The sequence below is a fragment of the Physeter macrocephalus genome, chromosome 2 (genome assembly GCF_002837175.3).
Source record: "Physeter macrocephalus isolate SW-GA chromosome 2, ASM283717v5, whole genome shotgun sequence".
Lineage (NCBI taxonomy): Eukaryota > Metazoa > Chordata > Mammalia > Artiodactyla > Physeteridae > Physeter > Physeter macrocephalus.
Window position 1 is genome coordinate 63,623,402 of NC_041215.1, and position 11,972 is coordinate 63,635,373.

The 11,972-nt window shown below is 36.1% G+C and overlaps 1 protein-coding gene across 1 annotated transcript in view; it reads right to left on the reverse strand.

Annotated features, from left to right (window-relative positions):
- Positions 1-2,286: 2,286 nt before the first annotated feature.
- The window catches only part of CYTIP (cytohesin 1 interacting protein), a 28,270-nt gene continuing 18,584 nt past the window's right edge, over positions 2,287-11,972 (reverse strand). The window contains exons 7-8 of the mRNA XM_007103996.2: positions 6,186-6,252; positions 2,287-3,744 (exon numbers count right to left, since the gene is read on the reverse strand). Coding sequence (XP_007104058.2) covers positions 3,284-3,744; positions 6,186-6,252 — 528 coding nt within the window. The 3' untranslated portion in view covers positions 2,287-3,283. The remainder of the gene's footprint in view (positions 3,745-6,185; positions 6,253-11,972) is intronic.

Below are 11,972 nucleotides of genomic sequence, written 5' to 3' on the forward strand. Positions count from 1 at the left end.
CTGCAGATGAGAACTCAGTCCTGGGTGACACCACGATTGCTGCTTTGTGAGACACTGAGGAGACCCAGGTAAGCTTTGCCCATACTCCTGACCCACACTTTGAGATAATAAATATGTTTTAAGCCTCTATGTTTGCAGTCATTTGTCAAACAACAACAGAAAGCTAATACAAGTGCAAAGCTTCAATTAAGTAGGTAATGCCTCTTAAGAACCACAAAGAGGTAGGTGTTAAGAGGTCACCCAGATTTTTTTTAATCTTCTTTTAAAACAACCATTTTATTTAAAGTAAGTAAGTAAAGGGAGAGAGAGAGAGAGCAGAAAGTTCTGACACTGAAGAATAGCATTTTTTATTTCAAAAAGGTATCAAATTTTTATTTTATTGCCCAAAGTTCTGTAAGGAAATGGATATAAAGCACCAATAATTTTGTGATCTGAAGGATAGTATAGTTGTTATGTATCATTTACTGTGCTTAGATTGTATACATCCATAAATATTTATACTTTATGATTAGTCACACTGTGTCCAAGTTTGATTTTCAGTTCAAACTGGTATTTTTAATACTGTTTGTATCATGCAACTAAGATATAAAAGAATTGAAAAGTAGAATGTAATAAATAAATGTTCATTTCAAAAACTATGGTTCCAACCTGTTTGACATGGTGGTGTTCCTTTTAGTCACATGACAGAGTAATTCCCAATAGGCTTGATTCAAATTTGGCTTATCAATCAATGCCATACTAGAAAAATGCATTTTCATAACAAATTATCAATTAATAAGTTCACCAACATTACATATTTGACAACTTTGGGGTTAAAAAAAACTTTTCATTTTTCTTTTCCCAGTAAATTACAGCAAAGTGAGTCACTGTGGTCATTGTGCACCAGAAAATTAGAGAAATGAAATCTTCTAAAGCCCCACCGAGGTCAGATTCAGTCTGAAAAGCTGTGCTATGAGAAATTTACCCACATTTCCACTAAACAAGAGTTTTCATACAACTTGTGAACACACAAAACATGACATACCCTTGCTTCCTGTACTTTGGTTAAAAAGTGCTTAACTTTTTTTCCTGAACATATCTAATTCTTGACTCTAATTCTGCTCATCACAAACTACAGCAAAACATGCCATGTGCTTCTTCCCTGTACCATTTTGGGTTTGATGTTTACTGTAAGAAAGTATTACACTATAGTTAACACTTAAAACCACAGAAAAGCAAATGACATATTGTCTGCTTTTCCAGATGAACTGTGGTAGTTCTTGAAACATTGTTCACATTGTAGAAGACTTTAAAGTCATCTTTCCTCAAATAAATGTGATATTTCTTTCCCCTTGACTTGGTGAAATAGGATTAACAGATAATGCTGCATTCATATAAGCAGATCTTTAACATGATAATTCTAGCCTACGATGAGAAATAAGCAGTATCAATCAAATCACAATTGATTTGCAAGCCCTTGTTGAAAATAAATGTATTGCTAACCATGCAGTTATTAATGTGCTTATATATGAAAACTTGCTTGTGGAAGCAAGAAGGAAGAGTCACCCTAAATATATGTTTGTTTTCCTATTTACCAAATAGGAATTTTTTTTCCTATTTACAATATCCTTATTCATGCAATATCTACAATTGCACATTTTAAATTTTCCTGGGATTGGGGCAGGAGGTAGTCCTGTGGTGATAACTACACAGAACCAGCAAAAGGGTAAGCAATATCTAGAGAGACTAAGCGGGTAGGCTAGAGCTGGGAAGAACTGGCTTCCAATATCAGCACTGCCACTGACCATGGGAACTTCTCCCAATACCTGCTTCCTTATCTGTATGCCTAACATCTCTCTACAGGGTTATTTCCAGGATCACATGGAAAGCATCTATAACCTATTATGCATTCAGTAAATGATAGACAAGATTGCTATTGTTCCTGTGAAAGCTCTGATTTTCACATGAATGATTCTCAAGCAGAGCCCACTGGATACTTCTGAATTCAGAGACTTAATAGGAAGCAGATCTCAATTAGAAATCTTTTTCTATTTTGTTTTATTATTTATTTCTTACCCTACAAGCTTCCTTACCTTCACCTCTTTCTTTTTCTCAAAATGACTCACTCTTTACTCAGTTTATTTAAGTGTTTAAGTGTATCAGTTGCACTCAAAGTCAACTATCACACACACACACACACACACACACACACACACACACACACACAGAGTTTAAAATCAGTAAGGACTATTTATTGCATTGTCCAGATTATCTACCCTAGAATATAGGTAATGAGCAGCTTTATCACCAGAACAGAGAAATCATGGACTTTAACGGGTATTGAATAAAAATATGATTGAAAGGTTAGAAGTAATGTGATACTAACATAACTAATAGACAAAAGAGTGCTGAGGAAATAACTATTTGGAATATATAATATAAAGTGAGGAGTAATATGGAAAAAAATCTATAGGAGGAAAATACTTTTCCTGACTAATTTTTCAAATTTTAGACATTTGTTCAAAAAAATCACAAGGCTGCAGGATCTTGAGAGAGCTAGACTTGTCGTCAATGTTTAGGCAGAACAAAAGTTGAATTAGGTAAGAATGACATCCTCATCCATTTTGTTTAGGCTACCAATAAAAAAGGACTTATTATAGTCTTCCTTAGCACCTATCTTAGATAACATCTTTCCATGGATCTCATAAAGTTTAAACCCCCATATTAAATCTTATACTTCCTGACTTATTGTCACTGTGGATATAAAAAAGGGCTGATGATCATCTTTGTTTATAATCTTTCATAGATTTGAACAGAAACATTCAAAATTGCCTATTAATAAGCCTCCCCAAAGGCTACTGAGCTTAAGCAAATATAAAGTTTTGTAACCTACCAATGAACCTACAGAAGGTATTCCAAATAATTATATTCTGTCACTTTCTTATTCACACTTGACTCCAAAAAGTTCTCAACTTTTTACATGAATAATCTAGAAAATAAATTTTACTCTTGCCTTCACAGGCAGCATTAAAATGAGCAGGCACTTGTGTTAACTTGTTATATTTTCTAATTTATTACTTAATTTTCCTACTGCCTGCTTAGAACTTGAGTTGTTCTGGTTAAAAAAATGATTGAAGGAGCAAACATAATGATACAAAAACTTAAATAAAGTTCACTATTGCCATGAAATGGGATGTCAGTTTTGCAATCCATCTGCACTTTCCCACTAAGCTGGGTGGAGTTGGTCTAAATGAATCTGAAGATATTTATGCAATAAGCTAATATGAAAGGGCACTACAGCCCATTAAAAGCGACTCTCTTCCTCTTCCACAGCGCGATGAAGGCCAGGGATGAATTTTAAGAGCTGTTTCCGGACACTTCCCCTTCTGCTTTTCCTGGGCAGAGTCCCAAACATGCTTGAGAAGTTGCCTTCCCACAAGGGAGACATGGACCCACTACTAGCAGAACTAATGCTCTGGTTCCTCCTCGAAGAACACCTCTTCAGAAAATCATCCCCATCCTTGAGGACAAAACACTCATCATCTGTGCTTGTCTGCCGGCTGAAGGCTTCCCTGCTCGAGTCTTCAGACACACATGTCTGGTACCCATCCTCACTGTCTATCGTCATGGAGCTCAGGCAGCTCTTACAGCTGCTCTCACTGGATAATGGACTCCGGTCCAGGAGAGCTGAACCAGGCAGGGGTCCAAACAAAGCTGATTCATCTATGTCCATATTTTCCAAACTTGGGCAGTTAGCTGCATCACCTAGAAAGCAGAAAACAAAGGCTACTGTGAAATGGATCTGAGCATCACTCCTTACAAGTAAATACACCAAATTTCTCTTTGAAGGGCACAAGAAAGAGTAAGGGTAAATAATACTTTTCACTAAACTTTCACTTGCATGAATAAGTAACTGTTCATGAGACCATTCGATAAACCGTATAGTACGATTTTTCAAACTATTTGTTCATGAACTAGCTTCCAGGTAAAAGGGTTCCATGGTGACAAAAATGGTAATGCTAGATTAAATAAATTGAAACAAGATTCTTCATATGAGAACAGTTCAACTCATCTAACAGTATGCCAGTGTGACTTATGAATTTCCAAAGGAATCATTTCTTATATTGAAGTGACCATGCCACCTTTTATTAAAATTATCATAGAAATGGGCTCCAAAGAATATACTTGGGGAAATGCCTCTTATGGATTTTCTCTATTTTAGTTCCTCTGATTTTTAGTTACTATCTTTTTTTGATAATTGTAAAATTATTATAACATCACTTGAAGTGTATGGGAAACACAGTTATAAAACCTACCCCTGTAGGCTGATTATTAGAGAATTCAAAGATGTTTGAAACAGAAAGGATATCTTCCAGCCTCGATATGCCCAGTTGATTCTTAGACCACTTTAATACTTAAATGCTTTGAAATGGTAGCGTACCCAGAAAACATCCCTGTCCTAAAATAAGTAATAATTCATTTGAAGAAATTGAATGTTATCTGCTTAGCTGAATTTCTTCATCAACCTTTTATAACCTACATCTGGGCTCTCCAAACTCAAATTTTAATCTCACACCAACAGCCTGTTCATATCCCACTTGTTTCTGTACTCTTTGAGTTGGTTAGTATGCTGCTAAAAGAAAGGAGATTATTTGTAATACCAGCATGAGAAAAACATCATTAGAAGATGGTTTTGCTTCAGGAAAAGTAATAGAATCTTACACACTCAGAAATTGTTTTATTTTGTGCTGATAATCTCTACTTCTGCTCTCCTTTGTCCTTGGTTGACACTATAAAAAGAGACTGTTTATTTTTCCATTTGATCTGCAAGGTTGAGTGAGGCCAGCCCTGTGGTGACTAGTTATAATGCTTTCCTTTTTGTTAACAAAACCGATTTTATTTCATCTCCCAACAAGTTGATGAATTTCTTTTGATTGGCGAGCAATTGGCTTGTAGAAACTCATGCCCTGGATATTTATTGTAGGTCTAGAAAAAGTAAGCTAAAGAACTCTTTCAATCTCTCAAAAAATATGTACAACAATGACCTATGAAAAGTCAAACTCCTTGATTCTGTACTAAGGATCGTGTCTATACAAGTCCACTTCCATAAAGCCATAGAACTGCCTACACTTACTAGACCAAACCCCATCTCCACTCCAGGATGCTCCAGAAGTAGAGGCAAAGATATCCCAAACACCCTCAAGTCTACAGAAATCCAGGAAGTGGCCAGAAATGTATGCCTCTGTCTGGTTAGCAAACTTCAGACCCCCCCCGCAACAAAGCCTACTATATGTTTTTAAGAATATTAATTTAGAAACACAGAAAAGAGAAGTAACTCATACATGTTTCATTTTTTGAAAAAAACAGAACTTCGACACTAGCCTCTAAGCCATAAATTAGTGCTTAATTAAGAATTAAATGTATCCTTCTTCTGTAAACAGATTATCACTTTTAACAAACAGATATTCTAAGGTTATAAATAGAGATGTTAGCTCTGTGTTATCTGAAGAAGATACAACCTATATTTCACACCCACACAGTTAGTGGTTTCAGTGAATTATTTGTATCTACAAGTTCATTCCTCAGGTTATACCAGTCACATGGCAAATGCCAAGTCAACAAATTTTAAACAACCCTTCTTTTCAGAATGTACACAACAGCAAGAGCCATGCATTTACTGTTATAATGATCCTTCATATTTCTGTTTTGGATTTGAGGACCATGAAGAAGGATTTCTCTGCATTACTGTAACTTACACAATTTGAGCAAATAATAGGAGCTCCACCCAAGAAGCATGTTACCAGTCCCAGCTTCAAGAGTTTCTGAGAACTACCCAGCCCCTGAACAGCAGATGTTCTCAGGAATTTAACTAGTCTGCTGAAGTAGTAGGAAAATCAGGCAATCATTCATATTACTCTTCTAAAATCCCCAGGTGCCTCTTGAGAGCGAGTGCACACATGCACCTGTGTCCATGTTTTCATGTGCATGTGTTATGTGTATGGAGGAGGGGGTGTGATGATGACTTACCCCTCCTCCAAATACAGTGGTCACTCCAAAAGCCATGCCAAAGAAACACAGGCTACTATTCTCAATCCATGCTAGGCAATTTTTTTCTTGTAATGATGATAATCTTAAAACAATTTAGAGGCAGAAATACTGAAAGAATGAAATGTAAGTGTGGTTTCTGAACAGGAAATCACATTTACCATGAAGCAGGCGCTGTTCCTGTAACTGCAGAGATCTGAACTCCACCCATTTTCTCTTCAAGGTTTGCTGAGAAAGAAGAAAAGTGCTAATTATTCAGAAACCCCAGTGAAGATAGCAATTTACTTCCAGGTGTTGAGATTTGTCATTAATTTTGTTTTCATTTCTTTCTATCACTAACAATCCCTCCCACTCATTTGAAAGATTCTTTTTCTGTATAAAAGCAGAATATTGGGAACACTAATTTCTCAAGAAATAATCTAGTATCACCAACAAGTTGAAACAATGATGTCATTTCAATAGAAACAACAGATAATAGAAACAATGATATTTATATATTTTTAATTTAAAAATATTAGAGAAACAGATTGCTTAGGTTTGTGTCCATTTACTAGCTGTTTCAGCAAGGCTTTACACTCTAGGCTTCTTCCATCAGCAATATGAGAACAACAACAGAACCTAAACCTGGGAATTGTCATGAGGATTAAATGCATTAGTAAATGTAAAATGGTTGGAACAGTGGGTACAGCTTAGTAAATGTTCAAAAAATACCATGATCATTTTGAATGGATACAGAAGATGTGTTATATGTATACAACGAAATATTACTCAGCCATAAAAAAAGAATGAAATAATGTCATTTGCGGCAACATGGATGGACCTAGAGATTATCATACTAAGTGAAGTACGTCAGACAGGAAAGATAAATACCATATGATGTTACTTATATGTGGAATCTGAAAAATGATACAAATAAACTTATTTACAAAACAGAAACAGACTCACAGACATAGAAAACAAATTATGGTTATCAAAGTGGGAACGGGAGGAGGGATAAATTATGAGTATGGGATTAAGAGATACACACCACTATACATAAAATAGTAAACAACAAGGATTTATTGTATAGCATAGGGAATTACATTCAGTGTCTTGTAATAACATGTAATGGAAAAAAATCTGAAAAAAGTAGATGTATAACTGAATCACTTTGCTGTATACCTGAAACTAACACAATATTGTAAATCAACTATACTTCAATTTAAAAAACAATACCACCATCATTCTATAAGCCTGGGGCACTAAAATAGTCTTTTCTGCTGGATATCTACTATTTTCTATACCCCAAAGAGGAAGCTGACCAGTTCTAAAAGCCTTCTTTGGAGGGCTAAACTTAGAACACTGTAAGCACCCTGACTTCTTAACTGCTTCCTTCCTTGGCTACCCCGCACATGAGAGCAGTGGCCCAGGGAAGGATGAAATAGCTGCTGTAATGGTCATGACTGCACGTGAGGCCTGGCCTAGCCCACAGGCTGGAATCAAAAGTCAACCAAGCAGAAGGCATCTGACAAGGCAAAAAGGCTCCTTCTCCGTCCCCCTCTTTGTTCTTTACTCCACCCCTTCCTTTGCCATTTCAGGTCCCCACAGCAAGTCTAGCAGGTAAGCACAGCTCAGATTTGCCTGGGGACACTTATCCTGAAGGACAGCCAGCCTAGTTGGAAACAAGTGGTCCTTTGTACAAATCAATCTGGAAGGGGCAGGTGAAGGCTAAAACGGAAGAGGGGAGAAAAAGCACATTTGAAAGGGGAAGACTGAAGGAAAAGAAAATATTACAAGAATGTCATTAAGTGTTTAAGGGGGAAAGTGGCTGGTTCCTCAGTTCAGGGATTGAACAATCACTGGGCAGGATTTTCTAAGCCTTGATAAGAGTAACATTTAGCAGCAATCATTATGGTTGTCAATATAATGCGCAATCAATGAGTCAAAGCCATAAAATACCTGGCTCAGTTAATTTCTTGTTCTTTCTGTACTATAATATAGTCCACCTGGCTATGAGACTGTTGGGCTACCTGAATTACAGCTCTTGCAAACCTGTGGTCATGTGAAGGTCAGAGTTAGGAAACCAGGAAGTACAGAACTAGCAGGGATCTGGCATATATACCAAGCCCCTTTTCCTTTCTTGAAGAGGTTTATCTCTTGCAAGAGAATAGAGTCTAGTTGGGGAGCATAAGGATAGACTGATGCTCAAAACTAATTATAGGGAGAGAGGAAGTTGTATTTCTGCACTTACTATGCAGAAATACAAAGTTAGAGCTTGCCAAACAGTTTCTGTGAAAGTCAAGGTTTTTAAATGTCAAATCTGTTGATTTGTCCCAGTCATCTAAGTATGTCGTCACTTAAACCAAGAAAATACCAATGCAAAGAGCAGATGTGTCAAAGTGACTAAGAGTTTTTAGTCTATACTGAAGCTTCCTTATTTTCCTCAGAGTCAGACTATTATTAATATCACGGTAGTGTATTTGGACAAATCTAACATCTCACTGTTAGAAGAAAATTAAAGTACGTGTGAGAGTTAACCCTACTGGATCACGTCACCTTGCTGTGCCTAGCTCAGTGCCTGGTACATAGCAGATGCTCGGTAAATATTGGCTAAATGAATAAATGAAAGGATGGCTTCCTGAAACAACACTCAGCTATCACAGACTGGATATTTTAGTTGAACATATCTCCAACGTTTTCATTCTACATGAGACATATAGCTAAACATTTCCATGGCACTTTACTACTTTTATAGTGCTTTCATGGATAATATGCTGTTTAATTTTTCTAACTGTCCTAAAAAGTTCCAGATTAGAAAATAAAGGTTCAATGTAGCAAAATATTTCCCAAGGGCTACAAACCCAGTAAATATCAGAGCTGGATTAAAAAGTAGTTCCCTCAGCCCACTAGATGTGCTGTTTTCATGTTAAACATTTGAATCACAGGCCATGAGAAAGGGAATCCCTGAAAACACAGCTCAGAAGGCACCATTGTTTCTAAAGAAGAGGTTATGGCCCCACAAAGAGTCTTTGAGGGACACAATGCACACGTAGGATGCACAAACTAAATGTCATTGTGTGAAGGGGAAGCCAGCCTCACTCTGGTTAATAGGTCAGACCCAGACATTTCTGGCTCAAGAGATGAGCTGGAAATCTCATAGTTTCAAGATTAGAAAAGGAACAGAAATGAAAGAAAGGGAGCAGAAATGAATCCAAAAGTCTTCTGGACCTGGAGACAAAGAAAGAGGTCACAAGGAAATTGGACCCTATGGCGATAGTTTAAATGCAATTATGTGAGGCAGAGACAAGGACAAGTTTCCTGCTTGAGAGAAGAACCTTGGCTGAAGCTCCACCGTTGTGAAAAGGAGCTGAGCAAAGCTGTTGAGGGCGACTAAAGCTCATGGAGAGCATGTACCCAGAGAGGCAGGAGCACATAAACGTAGCCTCATGACCTGAACTGAGCAGCACACTGGCCCTCCAGGGATGGCATCCAAGCTGCCAGACCTGGCTTTAGACCAGAAGCCTTGAAGTGCAGAGCAGAGGCCACTGCCCAACTCTCACACTGAGTGGAAGGGAGAGGCCCAGGGGCAATGGGCAATCCAGACTCCGGAGCTCCACAGAAGTTTAATGATAAGAAAGACAACAAAACTGATAGTCAGCACATGGACTCTCTACAACAAAATAAAAATAGATAAGTGTTCAAAGACTTTAAAATAAGAATATTTACAATCCTCTCAGAGACAAATGTGATGTTCCTAAGAATAAGAAATTTGAAACAAAGTCAGAAAAGAACAGATAGACATGAAAAAGAACTATTTGAAGATAAAAAATTAACTTTTAAAACTCAAGAGAAAGAACACATTCTATACAGAACACAGACAACATTACTGAAGATATTACTAAGGAATTCAAAAATAACATAACAGTGAAAAGAATGGAAAAAAAGAATATAGATATAGTAGATGTATACACACATATATGTATAAGTCAATCACTTTGCTGTACACCTGAAATGAACACAATATTGTAAATCAACTATACTTCAATAAAAAATAACATAACAAAAAAAGATAAAGTGATACAAAATCTGGAGTGGTTAGGAAGCATGGAAAGTAAATCAAAAGACTGTGAAATATGTCTACAGAAATTTCAGAAGATAATCCAGGGAATGATGAGGAAGGTGTATTCAAAAAGGTCAAGCTGATAATTATCCAAAACTGAAGAAAGTCAGAAGTCTTTAGACTGGAAGGACACTGCAAGTTCCAAGCAGTATAAACTTAGAAATGAATCCAGACCTAATCACATTGTGGTGAAATTGTAAATCAGGAAAGACAAAAGAACACCTTAAAATCAACGAGCAAAAGATGAAAAATTGCCCAAAATTGAAATACTGGGTTTTGAAAAGAGCTTAAAAATGGGAAATCCTCTGGAGAGAATTACCAAGACAAAAAAAAATAGAAAGAAGGCATAAAAAGTAATACAAATGAAAATGGGGACACAAGAACAGCTGTGATAAAAAAAAAAAGATGAGAACAGAATGTTTATTATCAACTTCATGCAATAAATTTGAAAATTTTAAAACTTTATTAACAAAAACATCATTCAATAAAGCTGGCTCAAACAAACAAACAAAAATAGAAAGCCTGAGCAGTCTTATAGCTAATAAAGCAACTGAAACAGAGTTTAGAAGTATTCACATCAATAAGAAACACAAGCCCAGATGATTCAGATAGTGTTACAAGAATTCTACCAGAGGACAAAAAGGGGAAGAGACTCCTCACCTCATGCTAAGAGTCCAGTAAATTTGATACCAAAACTAAAAAAGATAGTCGGAGAAAAGAAAATTACAGGCCTTTCTACCTGTAAGATGAAGTTACCCTCAACAATGCTATAGAAAATGTTATCAAATCAAATCTACAAGTATATAAAAAAGATGATAAATTATGACCAGGTTGGATTTATTATAGAAATGCAAGGGTGGTTTTACATTAGAAAATCTTTAAATGTTATTCACCGAATTGACAGATTTTTTAAAAATAAATAAATGAGAAGACCACCTCAACACTTACAGAAAAAAAGTATTTGATACAATTTAATACACGAGCACTGTAAAAACTACCAGAAAACTTGGTGTAGAAGGGAGCCTCCTTAACCTGAAAAGTATAGCCCTAGAGACAGGAAAGAATCAAAAGAATTCCCTTTAAGGTCAAAAGCAAAGCAAGGATGCCTACTATTTTCGTTTCTATCCATCATTGTATTATAGGCCTTAACCAGTGTGGCAAAATAAGAAAAAGAGCTAAATATCATTCTCAACAGATAGTTATTATCTTCATGAGAAACTCAAAATAATCTGTAATTTATTAGAAATTATATAGTTTAGCAGGGTGTTTGAATATAACAGCACAGAAAAATTGATTTCACACATCTACACATTAATCTCAGTCAAAACATTATTTTTAATAAAGAAACTATAATAACAACAAAAATCATTTTACAAAGGAATAAATCTAATAAAAGCTGCATAGGATCTATCTGCATAAAATTATAGGAATTTATGGAAAGACAAAGAAAATAATTAAAAATTATTTACTGAGATAGTCTGTCAGTAAGAAAACTCAATACCATATGGATGTCAAGTCTCCTCAAATTGATCTATCTATATAAAACTGTATTATCTATCAAAACTCCAACATACATTCATAGAACTTAACAATCTGATTCTAAAATGTATACAGACAATCAAAGGGCCAAGAATAACCTGGAAAGCTTGCCCAATCATACATCAATATTTATTACAAAGGTACAATAGCTGAGTTTGAAATAAACAAATTGATCAATGGATCAGAATTGAAAGCCTGTAAGATCCATTCATATCTGGAACTAGCTTAAAAATAGAGGTTTTAGGGCTTCCCTGGTGGCGCAGTGGTTGAGAATCCGCCTGCCGATGCAGGGGACATGGGTTCGTGCCCC